This window comes from Mugil cephalus, chromosome 15 (genome assembly GCF_022458985.1).
Source record: "Mugil cephalus isolate CIBA_MC_2020 chromosome 15, CIBA_Mcephalus_1.1, whole genome shotgun sequence".
Classification (NCBI taxonomy): Eukaryota; Metazoa; Chordata; class Actinopteri; order Mugiliformes; family Mugilidae; genus Mugil; species Mugil cephalus.
This window is the reverse complement of record NC_061784.1, coordinates 567,241-591,337: the sequence shown is the minus strand read 5'-3', so window position 1 is coordinate 591,337 and position 24,097 is coordinate 567,241. Positions and strand designations below refer to the sequence as shown.

Genomic DNA, 24,097 nt, shown 5'->3' with positions numbered 1-24,097 from the left:
GGGGCATCGCTCCCTTTTTTCGATGACCTCAGAGGTCTTGGCCCTAGAGTGACCAATGGGGGTCAAGAGTGGAGGTTCCACACCTAGGTGTGAAAAGGTGAAGACTGCTGTGAGGTTGAGTGTAAAGGCCTTCCTTGCCAGGGGGAACAAAAGGAGCCATGCGACTTTGTCCTCCATTATGAATGGGCTGAGTCCCAACAACAGCATGACAGCATCACTTAGTACAACTCTAAATCTAGTTGCTCCTCTGAAAAAGAAGGTGATAAGTCGGAGGAGGGTAGCTCCATGGTATAATTCACAGTTGCCTAATTCAAAGCAGGCAGTTTGAAGATTTCTTTTCAGCACTGTAGCCAGACTGACAAAGAGTCACAGCTCTGTTCAGCCATCTATTGCTTCAGCCCTCAGCAGTAATGACTTCATGAGCTTCTTTACTGACAAAGTTGTTGGCATTAGAGATAAAATTCATAGCACCCTTCCAGCTGTCAAAGATGTAAGTACAGTGCGATTAGAAACCTCTGTAGGACCGAGTCAATATTTGGATTCTTTCTTCCTAATTGATCTTCCTGAGCTCACTTTAGTTATTACAGCATCTAACCCATCAACTTGTCTTCAAGACCTCATCCCGACTAAATTGCTGAAGGAGGTCTTTCCATTAATTAATACCTCCATATTAAATCAGATAAACTGATCTTTATTAGCAGGATATGTGCTCCAGTCTTTTAAAACTGCTGTAATCAAACCATTACTTAAAAAACCCACTCTTGACCCAGATGTACTAGCCAACTATAAGCCTATATCCAACCTTCCTTTTGTCTCTAAAGTTTTAGAAAGGGTTGTTGTCAATCAGTTGGTTGATCATTTAAACAGGAATAGATTGTTTGAAGAGTTTCAGTCAGGCTTTAGAGCTCATCATAGTACAGAAACGGCTCTGGTTAAAGGTTACCAATGATCTCCTCATGGCTTCAGACGATGGACTTGTCTCTATACTTATCCTGCTAGATCTCAGTGCTGCATTTGACACTATTGATCACAGAATTCTGCTGGAGATACTTGAAAGTGTGATCAAGATTACAGGAACTGCATTAGACTGGTCTGAATCATATCCGTCAGACAGATTCCAGTTTTTCCATGTAAACAACAGTTATTCTATATATACCAAAGTAAGTAACACAGTAAAATACCCAGCATACCCAAATTAACACTGAAAGAGTTGATCTTAACACTTAAAGTGTCTATATGGGTCCACACCTCAGAGTGTTAATTTTTTAATTAACACTCTTGTTAAAAAAAAAAACAAAAAAAACACCTTTTCAAGTGTTGGTACTTTTACACTAAGTTAGTGTAAATTTGACTCTTCTTGTAGTTAAATTTAACACTGCCTAACACCAACCAGTGTTAGTTTTTTGAACACTTTTATGTAGTGTTAGCAATTAACTCTCTCAGAGGACTATTTACCTAAGTGTTACCCCCATAACACTTAAAAGGTGTCAATATAATTCTTATATAATCCTACGAAAAATACTTGGAAAATAATCTTTACTAAAATAAAAAGGTAGTCATGTTTGGCGGTTCAAAAACATTTATTTTCAAACTTGCACCACAAATATTAGAACATGCAACAGTAGGGCACAATGTACTGTATGTATGTAGTGTTGGCACCACTTTAGCATGCTAGCTAGCAACTCCGAACCATTAGCATCATCTTCTCACATTTTATATCTATGGTTACAAAGTGCATGACAGATGACAAAAAAATAGTGATTTTATAGTTAACTTTAACCGATTTGGTGAATTTGATCATTTTGAAGACTGGGATTCAACAGAAGAACAAGAGAGAAGATAATATGAAAAGACGCCTGCAGACAGGAGATGTTAAATAGTCCGCTCAGCTGCTTCTTGTGAAAAGCTTATGATTTAAACATTAAAAAAAAACCCAACATTAACGTATTAATAATTGACCCAATATTTATTTATTTTGCGACGGACGGTTCACGCCTCTGCGTCGTCCATTAATTTCTGATAATGCACACCTCGGGCATTATCCCTTATCAACCGCTGTGCCTCACTCTGCTCAAGGTTTCTTCCTGTTAAAAGGGTGTTTTTCCTTGCCACCGTTGCCCTCAGGCCTGCTGCCTGCTGCAGGACGGTTTTTGTAATTCGTCTTGAGACAATTTGTATTGTTATTGGTGCTATATAAATAAAACTGAAGTGAATTGAAATAACTGACCCAAGTCCATCAAAAAAGGAACTTTAAACTGGGTACATTCCCAGCGCTCATGGGCTTACAAGGCACTTAATACATAAATACAGAGGAGCCTTAACACACATACACAAAACAAGAGAAAAATACAGGGACTGATGCTCCTTATTGCTTCCATATGCATATACACATATGGGTGGGTTAATTATTGTGTGGGTTAATTGTTAGATAATGCAAATACTGTGGAATAATTGTACTATAATCTAGTATCGAATATCGAACATGTATGTCTTCTGTTCTAAGTATTTAAAAACAGCTTGATCCCAGCTGACAGAGCAACGTAGGCTATGGTAGGTCAGTCAGTGCGTTTACATGCACGTGAAAAAAACAAATTATTGCCTTAATCGTACTATAACAGGAGAACTTAAGTGCATGTAAACACATTACTCCGATTACAATCGGAGTTCTCATTATCCGATTGAGGCACCCAGATAATGCGATTGAAAAAGGTGTTTCCAATTGGATAATGCGTGTGCGCATGCTCCACAGCCACTGCGCTGGCATGTGACCCTGGAACAAAAACGTCCAAGAAAGTCGGTCGCAGACGAAGAAGAGGAACAGAGCCGCTAGAAGTACCGTCTGAGGGATAGCGTGGATCTTACCTGCACCAGAATTAGCACAAAAATTAAGTAGGAGATTAAAAATTGTACCATAATTTGCCTGGTTGTTGTTTGAAATGCTGGTCTGCCGCATGAACGACTCTTGTTTATTATATCACGTAATAGGTCAACTGGAAATTGGGCCATATTAACGTGGTATTATCCCGCTAAAAAGACATGTATCGCTACCTAGTGTGGAAGAGGAGAACAGTTATTCGATTTTCTTGCGTATGTAAACTGGGACAAGGACTGTAACGAGAAAGTCAAATTTTGAGCGTAGCTCGATTAAGCTCTGCATTTAAATGCACTGAGTGTGTTGACGTCCTGTGGATAGCTGAGCTCTCTCTTTCCCGAAATGATTCCCATAAACATCTGGCTCAGTGCAAAAAAAAGCTAACCTGCTTCTTTGTCTCCATCCCCTCTGTTTTTAAAGAACTGTCTCATGTCCATGACGCCAGCCAGGCTGTCCACTGACAGCGCATCCGTATCTATGATCCGCACCAGTGTTTGTTATGGCAAGCCGAGTTAACATTTAAAAAGCAAAATATGACTATCTAGAATTAACATTGTAGATTCCAACAACATCTTTCTGACTAATCGTAATTACATTTTGAGTAGTTGGACTTTTCATTCAAGATATCTGTAATGTAATTGTGACCAGTCGAAACGACATATAGAGATATCTGTAATTCAGCTTTGACTAGGCACAACTAAATTACGGAAATCTGCAATGACGTCACTGAAAACGTCACTCAACTCGTCACACATCATAAATGACAATTACAGATATCTGTAATTCGGTTTTGATATAATGAACATAATGAAAGTTAAAAATATCTCAAACGTCATGATTGACGTTTCTCTATTTTAGATATCCAGAAATACGTCATTTCCCTCCGCGCCATAATCAAAGAAGAAGAAGTCAGTTCAGAAAGAAGTAGGATGGCGTTGGCTGTAACTGAGTCAACAAGAAAATGAGGAGGCCAGCAATGTATTCGCCGCATTCCTCACTGCTTGCTCCGGCCTTGCACAGGCTGCGTCGTCGTTATTCGAGTAGCTCTGGCTGCTGTGCCATCTTGCTCACCACAAGTGCAATGTTTATCAACAGTGGTAGGCGGGACCTTCTGTAACGTCATTTCACCTAGTCAAAACTCTAATTCAAGATATCTGTAATTACATTCTGACTAGGCGGAATGAAAGTTACAGATATCTCCAATTTCAGATATCTATAATCAGACTTCAGTTCAAGATATCTAAAACTTGATAATGGATATCTACAATTAAATTCCAGCTTGAGATATCTACAATGTCATTTTGACTAGTCATAATTCCAGTTACAGATATCTACGTCATTTCACCTAGTCAAAACTTAATTTAAGATATCTGAAAAGGAACATGTAGATATCTTTAACTGCGGTGAATTAAAGATATCTTGAACTGGAATTATGAGTAGTCAGAATCAAATTGTAGATATCTCAAACTGGAATAACTACTAGTTGTAATTCAGTTACAGATATCCGCAATTCATATAGCGGATATCTGCAACTCAATTGTAGATATCTGTAATGACAAACCGCATACACATGAATGGCAAAAGTGACGTCATTTGTCCAAGGAGGAATGTAGTTGTGGATATCTGAAATGACAATTGTGGATAGGAAGAATGGAGTTGCGGATATCTGAAATGCACTTTTTGACTAGGCAAAACTGAATTACAGATATCTATAACACATATCCAGTCAGGCTTTTAAATGTTAAAATGGCTTGCCATAGTTTGTAGACTATTTAAATTTTGTGCGCCACGTGTTGCCCTACTCCTAGACGCGTCAGTCATAGTGCAGGGGTTCGGATATTATTCTGTGATCATAAGCTGTCTGTGATGAAAAATAGACTCATTTGTGAAATTTCATCTGGAATTTTACAGAGGGCGTGTTTACTGCCCCTGTAAAAAGTGTCTGGCAGTGCGCATGGAAGAAACCACGCCTAAAAATAGCTACGCTGTGTCTTTCCTCCACAGAAGGAGGTGCTGACCTGCCAGACATTAGACAGTTCCAGCCTAGTGTTCATTTGCGTATTATAACTGACTGGATTTGTAGTAAGTCCATATCTCCCTGATTGGATGTAGAAAGTTCAATATCCAGATATACTTTGAGTAATCATTTGTTTATTAGAAAACGTGCACAGTTGAAGTCTGCTTGTATTAATCCAATTAAGATCTCTACAGTTAAGGCATGGCATGCCATCAGAAAGTTGGAGGGTAAATCTCAATTCACCTCTGTCTTCACTCAAATATGCAATAATCCTTATTTCCTCCTGGAGTGATGATAGCTTCCGTGTTTGGGTAAATAAAAGAATGTGCGCTTTGCACAAACTACTGGAAGGTTCTACCATGATAATAATAATAATATTGCAATGGTTTTACATTGCACTTTTCCATTTTTAGATGCTCAAAGTGCTTATATTTGAAAGCATTATTCATCCGCTCACACAGTCACACCCTGGTGGTGGTAAACTACTTCAGTAGTCACAGCTGCCCTGGAGCAGGCTGATGGAAACATGGCTCCGACCACCACCAACATCACTCACTCGCAATCATACACCAGGTACCATACACCTGAGGGCAAGGTGGGTTAAGTGTCTTTCCAAGGACACAACAGACAGACTAGGGATAGGGTGATGAAAAGGAAGGGACACTATAATCCTTCAGTGTCAAAATATTTCACATTTAGAGAGACAGCTCTTTTTACAGAAATATGGCAAATATTTTATAATATTCTTAAGGAGTATAACACCACAAACACCTATTTTTTATAAGGATTATGAGGGAGAGAGAACTCAATGTGGAGATAATAGGTGATGGTTGAGATGGTTGGAAAAATGCTGAGTGTGTATAACTGAGTGAGAGCCATGCAACTTAAGCTCTTACACAGGGCCCATATCTCTTCCTCCCAACATCATAAATTCAATTTTGGCTTCTTATATAAATAATAACTAATTTTTTACTTGGCATATCTGATTTATCCATTATTGGCAAATTTAAGAGAAAACTTCATCAAACACTTGCTTTCTGTGCTAGAAACTGTATTCTTCTGAATTGGATAATGGATAAAGTTCCATCAAATACTCAGCGGCAAAGAGTGACACTTGAATATGTTGCATTGGACTCTCTGACATGTAAACTACACAGCAACGACGATGTTTTTCTGTAAAACATGGGAACCCTTCCTGTTATACAGTATATGGAAGAGGGTTTGTATCATAGACCCAGATGCTCTGCCTCATAAATGAGATTTTGCCATTAATGTGCTTTTATTTCTCCGATTATGTGGATACCATTCATGGCAGTGTGCCCTCAATTTATTTTCCTGTGTTTGTGATGTGTATATACATATATTATTTGTTTACTTATTTGTTTGTTTTCTTCATGTGGGGTGTGCTTCCTGAATCCTCGCCTGTATAAATTTGAAATCTGAATTTTGGTATGTGCATAAGCCAAATATATGTTTGTTTGTTCTGTCATACAGTCCTCTCCAAAAGTATTGGAACAGCAAGGCAAATTCCCTTCTTTTTGTTGTTCACTGAAGACATTTGGGTTTCAGATCAAAGGATGAGTATGAAACAAGAGTTCAGAATGTCAGCTTTTATTTCCTGGTATTTACATCTTGATGTGTTAAACTACTCAGGACATACCGCCCTTTATTTGAACCCACCTATTTTTCTTTTTTTTTGGAACATGTAACTGACAGGTGTCTCTTGTTGACCAGGTGTTGACCCTAAGGTTGATTGTTCAAACATTAAATAACTTTGCATGACTAATCTACTTTTTGGCCTGGGTTGAAATCTATAAAGTATGTATTTCTTGTTAAAGAGGATAAACCAACATGAAGACCAGAGAGCTGTCTATGGGAGAAAAGCAAGCCATTTTCAAGCTGAGAAAAGAAGGAAAATCGATCAGAGCCATTAGACACACATTGGGCATAGCAAGCACAACAATTTGAAATGTCCTGAATAAGAAAGAAACTACTGGCAACAGACGTCGAACAGGTCGGCCAAGGAAAACAACGGTAGTTGATGACAGAAATACTGCTGTGAAGAAAAACCCCAAAACATCAGTAAGTGACATCACCAACGACCTCCACAGTGCAGGGGTAAAGGTATCACAATCCACTGTTTGAAGAAGAAGAGAAATGCATCCAAACTAATCGGGAGGAATTTTATCATGCAACAGGACAATGACCCAAATCACACTGCCAACAAAACAAAGGACTTCATCAGGGGAAAAAAGTGGAAGGTTTTAGACTGGCTAAGTAAATCACCTGACCTTAACCCAATTGAGCATGCATTTCACCTCCTAAAGAGGTGACTGAAGGGAGGAACCCCCCCGAAACAAACAAGAACTGAAAGAAGCTGTGGTAAAAGCCTGGAATAGTATATAGTATATAGTGTATGGCTCTAATAACATAAAGTTACATGTGTGTGGCGCGCGCATGTGTGTGTGTGTGTGTGCCTGTGCGTGGGTGGGTGGGTGAGGGTGAGGGTGAGGAGTTACCTGTGTAGTGTGTGTGTGTGTGGGTGAGGAGGGTGCGCCATCGCGCACATGTTTCTCTATCCTACTACTCTTCCTGTGTGTGTTTGTAACTGTAATAAAATAAAGTTACCTGTGTGTTTGTGTGTGTGTATATCTGTAATCACAAAGTTACCTGCGTGGGTAGGGAGGGGTGTGTGTTGTTGTAACATAAATGTATGGGACACAGGGATCAGCTGTATTAACAACAGAGACATCTGATTAATGAATTGGTCTCAGCTGTGGCCCAGGGGTTGCTGTGGCAACCGACAGTGGTCGTCAATGATGACGGAAAGGGTGTGGAGCCGGGACACAGAAAAGAGCTAGATTTCCCGCCTTTTCGCTGGTCTCACATTTGGGCTTACTGTGACAAAATGGTAGCTCCTATCAGAAAACCAAGCAGACCGTGGGCTGTAAGACCTTCCTGAAGACTTTGATATGTTTTTTATTTCCTCGTAGAGTAAATATTTTGGACACACTCGCGAGTTAAACACAAAGGTCCTTCTCCTTCTCTCAGAAAATCTTTGCATTGGAGTGAATGGAGAGCAGACAGGTACTTTACCACAAACAGAGGCTCGCAGTTTAAATTCTGTACATCTCACTGCTTTGTCGAGCACATTGTGAGAGACACAACAAGTTTGTCTACAACTGTGGAAAAAATCATGTGTCTAATGTGTAAATTGTGGCCGGGACGAGCGTGGAAAGAGAAAAATTTCAGGTGATTTCACACACATTCTCTCACTCTAGGTACCAACATTCCGCACTCTAAAACGAGATTTTTCGAAAAAGATCATGGTCATTGAACAGTGATTGATCAGACCTATCAAAACAAGAATAATACACCACTACACAATGCTTGTATCTACATTTTAAAGTTTAAATGAAGTCTGTAGGTGAAAGTATGCCTGAGCAGTAGACCTTCATAAAAATGATTTTCTTGCGAGTTTGTTTTTTCGGCCGTCCCGAAAAAATGTATCGCCCCAAGGCCTAGCCCCGTAGCCCCTAATAATAAGTAGAAGAAACGCGGGGGATAACAATAGGGGCTACAGGGCAACAATGAAGAATGCACAGTTTGGTGATGTGGATGGGTCACAGGCTTGAAGCAGTCATTGCAAGCAAGGGTTATGCCACCAAATATTAGATGTTATTTACTTTAAGATTATTTGTTCCATTACTTTTGCTCACCTAAAAATGCTGTGGTGCAATACAAATGGTGATATATCCTAAGTTGTTTAACACATCAACATAAATACCAGGTAATAAAAGCTGACATTCTGAACTCTTGTCTCCTACTCATCTTTTGATCTTAAACCCAAATGTCTTCAGTGAACAACAAAAACAAGGGAATTTGCTTTGCTTTTCCAATACTTTTGGAGGGGAATGTATATGTTAATGTATTTTTTTTTTTTTATTTAATAAACATATTAAAAATAGAAAAGAAGGTGCAATGTTGCTAGGCGACGTTCCACCAGGTTAAAGTACCTGTAGCAATTCATAATGTAATAATGGCTCATAATATATTAAGGGCTCATAATATAATAACTTAAATGTAATAAAAGTCCATAATATAATAATCAGCTCATAATGTAATAAAAGCATGAGCTCATAACGTAATAATGGCTTTGCACATACTGTAATAATGTAATAACTTACATACATATATACTTAACTTACATTATGAGCCTTACTGGTGCTGCTTATAATGTAATAACAGGTCATAATAGAACTCAGAGTCCAGTTCAAGCAGGCCAAGGAGCAGTACAGAAGGAAAATAGAACGATGCAGAACAACAACATGAAAGAGGCGTGGGAGGGGATGAAGAGCATAACAGGGAGCATCTCCGAGAGAGGTGCCCCCATTGAGGGGGGTGTGGGAAGAGCAAATCAGCTAAGAGATGCATGAGCACCAAGTTCTTGTCCATCAGGGGAAATGTAAGTCATCCCCTCCACCATGTCCTGATGAGGTCCTTCATACCAGCTGTCATTAGAGTGCTGAACTGCTAGCCAGTGCTCCCAAACTGAGCTGACATGTAATATGTAGCTTCATAGCTACACGTTACCTATGTATTTATTTTAACTATATCTTATTCTTATAGTTCTTTTTTTTTTACCCTTTTAACTGATCATTCACAGATTTCAATTTTAGATAGATAGATAGATAGATAGATAGACAGACAGACAGACAGACAGACAGACAGACAGACAGACAGACAGACAGACAGACAGATAGATAGATAGATAGATAGATAGATAGATAGAGGCCATGGAGAGCTGAGGAGGCATTCCAGTCCCAAAGAAGTCAAATCCTGGCGAGCTGAACGACTTGGGGTCAGTCACCCTGACATTGCACACGATAAAGATGATAAAAATGGTTATATTGCTGCTACACTACCTGAGGCCGCTGATCTACCATGCTCTGGACCCTTTGCAGTTTGTTTACCAGGAGAAGGTGGGAATGGAGGATGCCATCCTCTTCTTACTTCACCAGTCCTTCGCCTTGACAGAGGCAGTGGTACTCTGAGGATTACATTTGTGGACTTCTCCAGCGCCTCCACCACCACCCAGCCTCTGGTCCCCGAGGACAAACTGACAGATATGGGAGTTGAATCACACCTGGTGGCTTGGATCTTGGACTACCTGACAGACAGACCCTGGTATGTGCGACTGCAGACCGGACACTGTGGTCAGCAGCACAGGAGCACCACAAGGAGCTGCTTTTTCCGATCCTGTTCAGTCTTTGTCCCAGTTTACATGCAGCGCAAGAAAATCGAACAAACTGTTCTCCTCTTCCACATTAGGTGGCTATACGTGTCTTTTCAGTGGGATAATACCACGTTAATACGGCCCGATTTCCGGGTTGACCTATTACGTGATATAATAAACAAGAGTCGTTCATGCAGCAGATCAGCATTTCGAACAACAACCAGACGGATAATAGTACATTTTTTTAATCTCCTACGTAATGTTCGTGCTTCTTCTGGTGCAGGTAAGATCCGCGCTATCCCTCCGGCGGCTCCGTTTGTCTTCTTCTTCTTCTGCGATCGGCTATCTTGGACGTTTTTGTTCCCCCCTGTGCAGCGGTCGTGGAGCATGCAAGTTTCATGCGAGTATTAATGGTTTGTGTTTGAGCTTTTATACAAGCTGTCGCCCACTCAGCTTCTTCAATATCTTCCTTAATATCTAAACCCCATGCCCTCTTTTGGTAAGATTCCTCATCATGTGAGACAAGTACTGTATATAATATAGAAATATGGCGTTTCCCATTCATGTGTTTTAACACAATATCGTCGAGGCAGGACAGCGGCGGTTCTTGTTTATGAGATCTGTGTTTTTAATGAAAAAAGGGTGTTCAGAGTTGTCTGGTGGCCACATTGTTTGAGCTATAGAAATAAAGACCACATAAAAATGTAGGAATTTTTGTTGGCTTTCCGATGGTGTGACTCTGATTCCTGTAGGGCCTATCATTCAGGCTCAGCCGAGCGACGAGTGCGCTGAACATTCTGTGAATTTTTCCCCATACATGTGTATGTGGAAGTTCTTTCACATTTTCTGACAAAAATCCCAGTGCATGCTCACCACTCATCTCATCACAGCGGCCAGCAATTAACAGCAGCTTTGTATCTGGTCGCTATGGCAACGGAATGCTGAGTCACCCAGACGGCCAAATTATTAGGAACACCTCACATATTAAAAGCATTGAAGAACAGCATACATTTGCAACATTACATAGGGTCATCGTCATTAACACAACAGCTGTGTATCAGGTCGCTATGGCAATGGACTACTGACTCACCTGGACTGCCAAATTATTAGGAACACCTTACACCTAAAGAATAACAGACCGGAAAACCCTAAAACGCTGTGCAGCAGCAGCATTTCGTCCCTCAAAATTTCCCTCAATTAATTAACAGGGCTGAAGTGCTACAGTAATTTTATAGTATTACATTGTAATTGTGCCATTAGAAAGTTTGGCGCCTAACTCCGCCCACAGCAATACTTCAAAAGGTGTGGTCTACATAAAATCGTAGGAATTTTAGTTGACTTTCTGATAGTGTGGCTCTGATTCCTGTAGGTCCTTTGGTTTGGACTCCAGGCTCAGCTAAGTAAGGATTGTGCTAAGCAGTTTTAGAACTTTTTACCATTTGTGTGTATGTGATAATTCTCACTCAGATCACAGATCTCACTCCATGAACCCCCCACTGTAGCATATGACCCCCATCCCTACAGCACACCCAAATGTGCCCCCACCCCTCCATTCAAAGAAGTCTGCCAAAACATTATGAATACTCAGACCATTACAGTAGGATAATATCATAATGCATAGTTTTTATATAGCATATAGATGCTGCCCAATCCACACACAGCATTGAACCCTTTATGTTCCTCCTGCAGGTGGTGGGCCCACAGGGAGGTGAGCCCATGCATCCAGTTTACACTGGGCCCGGGCAGGCCCCATGGACGAAGGCCCAGCCACCAGACACTAGCCCATGGTTGGGGCTCTGGTTGTGTGTTTTCATACTGTGATATTATATTCTGCTATTTCAGGTACAAACTGCACAACTTTTTAATTCAATACATTTGAGAAGTTGAAAATCTTCTTTGATTTAGGTCGCAGCTTGTCATTAAGGCGTGATGGTGGGTCCTGAACCCAGACCAGACGAGAAGAACCACTGATGTAAAGCATTAAAACAATATAGTGCACCTGTAATTAATGTAACTGTGTGAATTGTAGGTGATATTTCTTTTGCTGCCGTGTTAAGTATTTAATTGACATTATGCATTTGTTAGCTCACCTACCAAATTTCACAAACGGAGGCCCCTGGATTTTTGTGAAGGTGAGGTGAAAGCATTTCCTTCAACTCCTGAATGACAGAGGTAAAAATTATGATAATTAGCCTTAGCAGCACCACTAAGGCTCATAATGTAACGAGTTGTTACATTATTTCAATTATGCGCAAAGTCATTATTACGGTATGCACTCATGATTTTATAATATTATGAGCTGATTATTACATTAAGAGTTGCTACAGTACTTGATGATGACTCTGATTTGCTGAGGTTAGTTTGGTGGCCAGGTGGGGACTACCGTCAATCTCTCACTGAACACAAAATGAACCTGTTGGCTTCTCATCATAACAACCAGAGCCAACTATTCAGGGCTGAAGTGCTACAGACAATACTCCAGAACTTTTACGTGGATGACTGCCTCAAGTCTGTCGCTACAGAAGAGGAAGCCATAACAATGTGCCAAGACCTCATAAAAATCTGTGGCTATGGAGACGAAAGCAAGAGAAAAAGCGCAAGGGAGCCTTCACACTGTCTTGTGTGACGCAGAGTCAATCTTAAAGAGCCAACCTTCTTCAAAGGCGTACAGTGACCCAAACAACTTGGATGTGTTGGTGCTTAATCATCTCCTGCTTTTGAAAACCAAACCAACCTTGCCTCTAGGTAGGGACGGGTACTGATACTCTGTATCATAATGGCACCGGTGCTGACGCAAATGGTAGTAGCCAGACTGAAAAGCACGGCAGATTTTGGTGCTTCATTTCGGTGCCACTGAACTTTTAGCTCTGTTGCTGTGCTGACACTACACGTCACGTCCGGTCAGTTTGAGACACACAGCTGAGAAATGTACCGTCTTCGATAACCTGCAAGATCCCACGCCACTGTTTTTATCATGATAATTATGACAATATGTTGTAAATGTTATTTCATATTGGGTAATTTATTTCTTAGTCTTAGTTGTATACAACTTAATTTAAATAATATAAACATATTATATATTTATATATTATAACATATTTAAATCATTTAAATAAATATTCTGTTATTATATTCATTAATCGTCATGTGAGTTTTAAGCACGAACCAGTGTGGTCATTCTCAAGAAAGCTATTTTTTGACTTTGTTATAGATAACAAAAGGATTGTACACATGTCATCTGTGGGTATTTATTACATGACTGACCAACGTAATATACCTAGCGGAATGGAAAACTTTTTGATACACTATTCTGATCTAAGAAATTAAAGGAGTATGCAGTTTGCTGTATGAGTTCTCAAAGTTTAACATAGTAAATCTTTGTACTCACAGTCTCCACTGATAGAGAGAGACAGCTGGATTAGCATCAGCTTGGCAGCTCAGCTGGACGTTCTCCCTGTTCAGATACCAGTTGCCATCAAAGCCTTCCACCCAAACATCTGGCTCATCTTTTGTACACATAAACACAAAAAAATTATAACATTATAGCAACTTAATGCTTTAATTTGACCTATATTCAGGTTTATGTGGTTATTAAATATGAGAAAGGCTTACACTGAATATCGAGCGTGACACTGTCAGTGTAGACCTCGTCGTTGTAGGTGGTGACGCAGGTGAGTGTTTCCTTGTGCGTTTCTCTGCTGGGTACCAGAATGTAGTCACTCTGAACAGTAAATGTACTGTCTGAGTTTTTGTACTCTCTCGTGGTCACTTCTCCAGGAACCCTCGTCTCCCACCTGCTTACATCAATGAGGTATCAGTGCCATGACAGAAATATATAGACGCGTTAAGAGAGTAAATGAATACATACAGGAAGAAAAGAAATCATACACAAACCTGATGGTACCAGGTGGCTTTCCATTGGCAGAGATGCAGGTAGCCACTGGTGTTTTCAGATTGGATGAACGAGCCACCAGTGTCGGTGAAGACAGACTCATCTGAGTTGTTGGGCGAACTGCGGGAATATGAAAATGTGGACTCTTCATAAGCATAACCTTTAACATGTTAAAGCCTTTTCAAGGTTAGGGTAGAATTATGCTCTTTTAGGTAGCTTTCACACAAGAGCTGTTTGGTCCGCTTCAAACAGACCTGAGCTTGTTTCCTTAGTTCATTTCCATTGGACAGGTGTGAAAGCGACCTTAGTTTTAGTTTCACATAGCCTGGAAAGAAGTTTAACAAATTATAAATAAAAATAACCTCCATGATGTCAGAACAGCATGCAGCCATGCTGACAAAATGGTTATAGCTTTGCTGAGCCCATCTTCTCCTTTAGACCTCAGTAGAAATGACTTAATGAGCTTGTTTACTTCTTTACTGTGCTTCTTTACTACAAAACTGTAGGCATTAGATAAAAATCAAGGGTCATCTCCATATTAAGACTGGATAAATGTATCTTTAAATGCATTATTAATATATGTGCCTCAGTCTTTTAAGAATGCTTTAATTAAATCTTTACTTTAAAAAAAATACTCTAGACCAACGCTTTTCAAACACATTGTTAAATTTATTGAACTAACACAAAGTAATGTTATACTTCATAACTAATTAGTAACACCAATATAACACAAAGTTCAAAATAAAATAAAAGTGCAGTTGTGCCATCACTTGCATCAAAAAAAGAACAAAAGTAAAAGTACAGTAGTCAAAAGTACAGAAAATAATGGAACACTGTTTTAGTCATTTGCAATCTGTGCAAAAAAAAAAGCAAAACAGAACAACAAATTAAATCCATTTGTCAAGGCAGGTGAGCAAGTAAAGAAATAAAACCTTAAGAAATAAATTAACCTATATAAAATAAACTGTCCTAATTATCATGATAAAAACAGCAATGTATCAAAACCAGCACCAATACAGAATATACTGTATTATATACACACGACAATACTTTCAATCAACTTTCAATATTTAAGTATTTCAAAAACACCTAGCAACTTTAAACTTTCAGAAGTGTTTCTGAAAAGTTCCATGTCAGCCTTTTCTTGTGATGCCGTATTGCTGTTTGTTGAAACCACTGTTGAAAATAGATGGAGGTCTTTCAACACAAATTTTGTCACTGCCCTGTGAATTTTTCCTAAGCATTTTGAAAGTTCCCTACCATCCATGCTGGTGAAACACCAACGTAATGTCATGTGCAGCGTCAGCAGAGCAATAGAGCTAAGGGGCGGTAATTAGTAATTCAGTGGCACCAAAATCGGCATTGCTTTATGGTCTGGTTAGAATCACAGCACAGATGCTGTTATGGTACTGAGTATTGGTACCCATCCCTAGCACTGTTTCATGTTCCAGAAGCACCCCTGAAGCGTGGCACCGCACCACTAATTGTAGGCAGCTGTTGTATTTTTCCCACTTCACACTTGGAAATTACAAAGCCCATCCTGTCATGTCTCACCTGTCGACAGTGGGGCACGCCCCACACTTTGAGAAGACTTTAGATTGCTAGGCAGATGAAACTCAGCTATATTTATCCATGACATATAAAAGGTTGCATTTCTATTATCGTGTATGTAATTTTCCACAATGTTTTTTTGCCTTGAATGCATCATTACCATGCAATGTGGTTAGAGTTACTCGAATGATCGCCCTCAGTAGTGTGTGCGTACATTAGACCGTTAGGCTGTTAAGTTAAGCTTTATTGTTACGTTTATGTTGATTTACATTCGGTTGATGTTTGTCTCTGAGTGTACTCTAGAAGATTCCGCAATAGGTTTGCTTGTCATCATGTCATGGAGGCAAGCCAGCTGGCCAGCAGCTTCTGACAGTCCGGTCTGCCAACCACCTGGTTGCTGTTCCTCACCATGCGACCAGCAAGCTGCTGGCCAGCTAGCCCCAGGACCGCTCCTGTCTCCACCGCAAGAGTGACCACCGATCCAGTCCCTGCCTCTGCTCCTGTCTCCGCCACGAGGGTGACCATGGCTCCTGCTCATGTCTCCACTCCTGTTCCTGCTGTAGGGGTGGCTGCAACCTCTGCTCCTGTCCCCAACGTCCTGCCCTCCTGAGCAGCCCACCACCACCAGGTCATCTCGGCCTCCCAGTCGCCCTCCTGGGTGGCCCGCCACACCACGTCGGCCTCCAAGTCACCCTTGAGAACTGTTTGTTAATTCGATCCCTCTTTCCGTGTTCCGTCCTGCATCTGAGTCCTCTCTTAAAACACGCATGCCTGACACCAATACTGTTGACATTATACATGATTCCCTTAGGCAATGTTATTAGAAAGGCATCAACCAATGCGCAGATGATACCCAGCTATATTTATCCATGAAACCAGATGAAACTAATTAGCTGGTTAAACAATCATGCCTTAAAGACATAAGAGCTTGGATAGCCTGCAATTTTCTACTTTTAAACTCAGACAAAACAGAAGTCATTGTATTTGGCCCTAAACATCCCTAAACAACAGAGATTCATTATCTAATCACCTGGTTTCTTTGGATGGCATTACCTTGGCCTCCAGTACTACTGTGAAAAACTTTGCAAGTGTTATTGACCAGGACTGCTTTCTTTCCCCTAATATTGTCAAAATTAGGAACATCCTATTTCAGAATGATGCTGAAAAAGGAGTTCATGCATTTGTGTCTTCCAGGGTGGATTACTGTAACTCATTCCTGTCTGGCTGTCCAAATAGCTCTTTAAAAAGCCTCCAGTTGGTTCAAAATGCCATATCAACAGCACTGACAGGAATTCGCAAGAGAGATCATTTTATTCCAGTTTTAGCTTCTCTTCATTGGCTCCCTTTAAAATCTAGAATTGAATTTAAAATGCTCCTCCTTACATACAAGGCCCTGAAAGGCCTAGCTCCATCAATTCTGAAAGATCTCATTGTACCATACTGTACTGGCAGATCAATATGATCTCAAAATACAGGACTACTTGTGGTTCCTAGAGTTTCAAAAAGTAGAATGGGAGGTAGAGACGTCCAGTTTGGGTTTGGGAGGCAGACACCCTCTCTACTTTTAAGGTCACACTTAAGACTTTCCTCTTTGACAAAGCTTAGAGTTAGGGCTGGATGTAACCATCCCTTAGTTTTGCTGCTATATTGCCTAGGTTCCTGGAGGACAATGCACTGAGGACATGTCCTCTACTTTCTCTTCTCTGACACCAAGCTCCCGTGCTCTAATCTCTAATTTCTTCTCTATTACTAACCGCTCTGTCTCACTTTTCCTCTCCTCTCCCCTCCCTCTCCGTCTTCTTGTGAAGGTCTCTGGCCTGGAGTGCTGTATATGTGATCTGCAGAGCTCCAAACTTTATCTGTTCATCTGTCGTGGTCTCATCAACCTGCCCAGTCTTCATGGCCTGCAGTTGTCCACTCCTACCTCGATGAACAATTCGCCAACCTGCCCATGATTCCTATTATATTTACAAACTGTCACATAAGATCATCAGCTCTTGTATTATTAGATTCTACGTATCTACGTATCATATGTATCTTATGATAGAAGTTTGTTTACCTTGTTTCTCCTGCTCTTCTTTTCTTTTTGTCTCTTCTCTGTTTCGACTGACCTTTGGTAGATGGGTCCCTCCGTCTGCGTTGGGTTCTGCTCAAGGTTTCTTCCTGTTAAAAGGGAGTTTTTTCCTTGCCACCGTCACCTTCAGACTTGCTCTGAAGGTTTCAGGCCGGTTTTTGTAAAGCATCTTGAGACAATTTGTAGTGTTATTGACACTGTATAACGAAACTTGAATTGAAATTGAAAATTGGATAGTCTGCATGACCAGATAATGAGCTTCGTCACAATTTACTTCACAGCTTCACACTTTCTGACTTCCACTGGAAGATACTTATCATGGACCTCATTCAACTATCCCTATCACTATGCATGAGGACGGAAGTGAGTTTGCAAGATTGAAGCTAGCTTCAGACAACATACACCCGTCATCTGCTGGGATGGTGAGTGTACGACAACTTGAAAGCACTCACTGAGATGTATGGAAGAGGATGACCAAACTGAGGGACATTAGTTGTCATGACGTCACAGCCTTCAAGTCCTTTGCACTCCAAGTCTGCGCACTCGTTGGCATGTTGCATCAGTTGGGAGAGTAGGGTCGGAAAGAGCTGAAGTGTTGCTCACATTTCTCACGCTCTTGGCTTCACTATTAGGTCCATGTACAGGTGGTACGGGGACCAATACTGTGACTGCTCCCAATGATAAAAGTAAGCTCCAGCAAGAGAGAGGCACACAGAGTACAAGCCTCAGAAGACCACTACTATTCTCCACAGTAGTGAAGAGAAAGGAAAGTCAGAGAAATCCACGACTCTAACACAGACCAAGTCAAAAAAAGGACTGTCCTTCCTGTGACTGCAGTACTACATGAATTAGTGACATTGAACTCCTGTCAAAGGGGCAGAAAACAGAGTGGATTAAAGCAAACAAGAGATTCTGGTCGTGAGCATCAAGTATGATCTCAAAGCCAAGTGCAAACAGTGCGAAAGAAGACACTTTAAATATATCGACGAAACCAGCAACAGTCAAGTCCTGCTCAAGTTGAGTTGTGTTCTCCTCCAGAGTGATAACAAAGTGATTGAGACCTATGCTGTATTGGACAATGGTTCTGAGCACATCATACGCCTTCAAGAAGCAGCAGCTACCTTGGGGCTACAAGGGAAAGCTGAAGACTGGGCACTCTGTACTGTCCAGCAAGAAGTTTGCACTATCCATGGTGCCATTTTCTGTAGCTCCTGTATCACAGTCTGGAAAGTCCTTCCAGATCCACAGAGCCTTCACTGCAAAGAAACTTGCTAATTGTGGAAAGAAAATCTACATCTGCTCCACGCTACACAGGGAGCAATCTTGGCTCACTTACGTGAGACAGAACGATGGCTGCCAACCAACCAATGACTAATGGCACCAAATCTATGGAAAAAGTAGGAGGGGAGGTCAGCATTCTGTGACATGTTAACAGCATGTGTCCAGCAATACCTGACATCAAACAGTTCAGCACTTACGAAGAACTCCTGAAGGCCAGTAACTTCATGGAGAGGCTGGTAGCCCTGATCATCCCGATGCCGCCGACTTCCAAACCCTCCTAAGACATGCTCAACTGAAGAGCATTCTGGCAGACTTTGTGCTGCTGAAATCATAAAACGCCATCGCATACAGTAGCAGATTACTTACCATTGCTCCTGAGTATGACAAGTCTTTCGACCTGATTAGACTAGGTAGTAGACTTCACAGGTGTGACAAGCCCGAGGTTTTCTCTCCTGAAGTCTGAAACACATCCGTCTTGCCTTAATCTAATGCTGATTAAAGTGGGGCTATGCACTGAGAAAAGATGGGGCATTATCTACATGTGTCTCACAACTTGACCAGTCCATCTAGATCTGGTGGCAAATATGAATGCCGATTCCTAATTGATGTTGCTCAGGAGATTCATAGTTTGGAGACAAAAGCCCTTTGAGCTCCGGATCAAGGCACCAACTTCAAAGGTGGAAGTAAAGAACTGCATGATGCATTCAGTCTCAAGACACCTAAAGGCAATGGTGGCAAGAAAAATCTCCCTTTTAACAGGAAGACACCTTGAATAGAACCCAGCTCATATGGAGGGACCCATTTGTCTAAGTCCAGTCGGGCAGAAACAGAGAGAGAGAAAGAAGAGCAGGAGAAACAAAATAAACGTCTGTCATAGATACATACATCATACTAAAGCAAACACGTATATATACACACACGCTCTGGGTTTCTCACCACCTCTCACCGCCTCTCATCCTGCAATAAAACCAGAAAAGATACTGAATGGATTCTCTGTATTTTTCAATTCAATTCAATTTTACTTATATAGCGCCAATAACAATACAAATCGTCTTAAGACGTTTCACAGAAACCAGCCTGCAACCTCCAGAGCAAGCCTGAGGGCGATGGTGGCAAGGAAAAACACCCTTTTAACAGGAAGAAACCTTGAGCAGAACCCAGCTCATATGGAGGGACCCATCTGCCGAAGGCCAGGGAAGGGTAGAAACAGAGAAGATAGAGAGAGAACCGGAGAAACAAGATAAGAGGACAAGAAACAAACTCCTGTCATAGATACATACATCTAGCTGAAGGATACATGTAGGATCTAGTAATATAGCACATAGCTGATGATCTTATGTGACAGTTCGTGAGTATAACAGGAATCATGGGCAGGTTGGTGAATTGTTCATCTAGGTAGGAGTGGACAACTGGAGGAGGCCATGGCGACTGGGGCAGATGTAGATTATGGAGCTCCACAGGTCTGATACACAGCACTCCAGACCATGAAGACTGGGCTGGTTGATGAGGCCACGGCAGCAGATGTAGCTTAGAACTCCACAGGCCAGATATTCAGCACTCCAGACCAGAGACCCTCAGAAGAACGTGGGGGGGGGGGGGGGGTAAATTATAAGAGATGGAAAATAAAATGATAAGATATTAGAGGACAGGAGCCAGAGAAGAAAGAGGAGAGGACATGCCCTCAGTGCATCATCCCCCTGCAGCCTAGGCCTATAGCAGCATAACTATATAACTATACGCTTTGTCAAAAAGGAAAGTCTTAAGCCTGACCTTAAACGTAGAGACTGTGTCTGCCTCCCGAACCCAAACTGGGAGCTGTTCCATAGTAGAGGAGCCTGAAGGCTCTACCTCCCGTTCTACTTTTAGAAACTCTCGTTTTGAATCAATTGGAGGCTTTTTAAAGAGCTACTTGGACAGCCAGACAGTAACGAGTTACAATAATCCAGCCTGGAAGACACAAATGCATGAACTAGTTTTTCCGCATCACTCTGAGAAAGGATGTTCCTAATTTTGATGATATTACAAAAGTGAAAGGAAGCAGTCCTGGTCACCTGCTTTATGTGAGAATTAAAGGACATATCCTGGTCAAATATAACACCAAGTATTTCACAGTAGTAAATGGTCTTGCTCTTGTATAGCGCTTTTCTACCTACTCAAAGGCACTCAAAGCGCTTTTACAGTCAGAGACACATCCACCCATTCGCTCATACAAGCACACACACATTAACACACCAGTGCCAGTTGCACTGGGAGAAACTAGGGGGTTCAGTGTCTTGCTCAAGGACACTTCGGCACTTCATATGGCACACTTGGGGACCCTTCAGTTCATGGACAACCCGCTCTACCTACTTTGCCATAGCCGCCCCAAGTACTGGAGGCCAAGGTAATGCCATTCAACAAAAGCAGGTGATTAGATAATGAATGCCAAATACAATAATTTCTGTTTTGTCTGAGTTCAAAAGTAGAAAATTTCAGGTCATCCAAGCCTTTATGTCTTTAAGGCATGCTTGGAGTTTAACCAGAGGATTAGTTTCATCTGGTTTCATGGATAAATATAGCTTGGTATCATCTGTTTAGCAATGGGAGTTTATGCCGTGCTTTCTAATAATATTGCAAAAGGGAAGCATGTATAATGTGGATAATATTGGTCCTAGCACAGAACCCTGAGGAACTCCATAGCTTACTTTGGTATATATAGAAGAATTGTTGTTTACATGGACAAACTGGAATCTGTCTGACAGATATGATTCAGACCAGTCTAGTGCAGTTCCTGTAATCTTGTCAATTAGAGAGAAAGAATCCAAATATTGACTAGGTCCTACAGAGGTTTCTAATGCCACTGTACTTACATCTGTGACAGATGGAAGGGTGCTATGAATTTTATCTTTAATGCCAACAATTTTATCAGTAAAGAAGTTCATGAAGTCATTACTGCTGAGGGCTGAAGGAATAGATGGCTCAACAGAGCTGTGACTCTTTGTCAGTCTGGCTACAGTGCTGAAAAGAAATCTGGGGTTGTTCTTGTTTTCTTCTATTAATGAAGAATAATATGCTGTTCTGATCTTACAGAGAGTTTTTTTATAAGTTGTTAAACTATCTTTCCAGGCTATGTGAGCTTCTTAAGAACTAGTGGAATGCCAAATTCTTTCCAGCGTTCGAACTGCCTGATTTGAACTACACAACGTGAATTATACCATGGAGCTACCCTCCTTCGATTTACCACCTTCTTTTTAAGAGGAGCAACTAGATTTAGAGTTGTACTAATCGATGCTGTCGTGCTGTCAACAAAATAATCTATTTGTCATGGAGTTTGATTGTAGTTGCTGACATCCACATCACTGACATAAGGCACTGAGGTAAATACTAAAGGTATTAATTCCTTATATCTAGTTATAGCATCATCGGATAAGTGTCTACCATAACGTCTTTCCAATATCTGTGTAATTACTTAAAGTAAATTCAAATGTTACAAGAGAATGATCGGACAATAGAGGGTTGTGAGAATATATGGTTAGACCTTCAGTTTCTATGCCATAAGTTAGTATAAGATCTAAGGTGTGATTGAAACAGTGAGTTGAACCATTTACATTCTGAGAAAAGCCAATTGAGTCTAGTAATGACATAAATGAAGAGCTAAGACTGTCACTGCCAACATCAACATGGATGTTAAAGTCACCTACTATAATGACTTTATCTGTTCTAAGCACTAAATCACATAGAAACTCAGAGAATTCAGCTAAAAATTCTGAGTAAGGAGCAGGTGGGCGATACACCACAACAAAGAGAATTGTTTTTTGTGTTTTCCAGTCTGGATGAGCAAGACTAAGAGTAAGGCTTTCAAATGAATTAAAGCTTTGCTTAGGTCTAGGATTAATACATAAATCAGAGTGGAAGATTGCCACTACTCCTCCTTGGTCTGTGCCTCGAGGAATGTGAAAGTTACTATGACTGGGTGGCATGGACTCATTTAAACTGACATACTCATCATCCTGCAGCCATGTTTCAGTCAAACTAAACAGATCAATCTGATGATCAGTTATCAAATCGGTCACTAAAAGTGATTTAGATGAGAGAGACCTGACATTCAAAAGACCACATTTAATTTTCTTGTTGTACTAGTGAATTTGTGTTTATTTGGATAAGGTTCCTATGAATAACTCCTCTATTGTTATTTTTCCATTTAAAAAATCTGGGAGCAGACAGCACATCTATGGAGTTTGGGGAATTATGGGTGTGAGACAGTACTAGAGAAGCGGCAGAGAGTAACTCTGTAACTCTGCCTCCTGGGCTGAACTCTGGGTTGTCATGGTTTTGAAGTGTTAATAAAATCGGCCAAATTCCTAGAGATAAGAGAAGCACCTGCCAAGGTGGGATGAACTCCATCTCGTCTAATCAGCCCACGCTTTCCCCAGAGTTCCAATTATCAACGTAGGCCACGTCGTTGGCTGGACACCACCTAGATAACCAGCGGTGGAATGACGACATACGACTTTACATATCGTCACTGGTCAGATTGGGCAGGGGACCAGAGAAAACTACGGAGTCCGACATAGTTTTAGCAAACTTACACACCGATTCAACATTAAGTTTAGTGACCTCCAATTGGTGTAACCGTTGGTCATTACTGCCGACGTGAATAACAATCGTACCATACTTGGCCTTAGCCAGCAGTTTGAGATAACATTTGGTGTCGCCCGCTCTGGCCCCTGGAATACATCTAACTATGGTCGGTGGTTTCTCTAACTTCACGTTCCGCAAAATGGAGTCGCCAATTACCAGAGTTGGCTTCTCAGCGGGTGTGTCGCCGAGTGGGGAAAATCTGTTTGAAACGTGAAGTGGTTGGTGGTGCTCTGTGGGCCGGGTAAGACTATGCTTCCTTCGTACCATCACCCAGCCGCCCTGGTTTCCCGGCTGCTCGGGAGCTGCAGTGGGACAGCTAGCAGGAGCTATGCTAACGGGAGCTGCGCCCGGGTCGGCCCGCACCGGCTACAGGGCGCTGGCTAGCTATTGGGATTTGCATGGTGCGGAGCCGTGCTTCCAATTCAGAGAGCCTCGCCTCCAAAGCTACAAATAAACTACATTTATTACAGGTACCATTACCACTAAAGGAGGCAGAGGAGTAGCTAAACATGTGGCACGACGAGCAGGAGAGAGAAGGAGAAGTAGAGGGAGAG

General features: G+C 41.2%; 1 protein-coding gene across 3 annotated transcripts in view; it reads right to left on the bottom strand.

Annotated features, from left to right (window-relative positions):
- nectin1a (nectin cell adhesion molecule 1a) overlaps positions 1-24,097 on the bottom strand; it is a 99,734-nt gene that overhangs the window by 25,939 nt on the left and 49,698 nt on the right. For all 3 annotated transcript variants that reach the window (XM_047606190.1, XM_047606191.1, XM_047606192.1), the window contains exons 4-6: positions 14,020-14,137; positions 13,738-13,919; positions 13,514-13,631 (exon numbers count right to left, since the gene is read on the bottom strand). In XM_047606190.1, the coding sequence (XP_047462146.1) occupies positions 13,514-13,631; positions 13,738-13,919; positions 14,020-14,137 (418 nt within the window). The remainder of the gene's footprint in view (positions 1-13,513; positions 13,632-13,737; positions 13,920-14,019; positions 14,138-24,097) is intronic.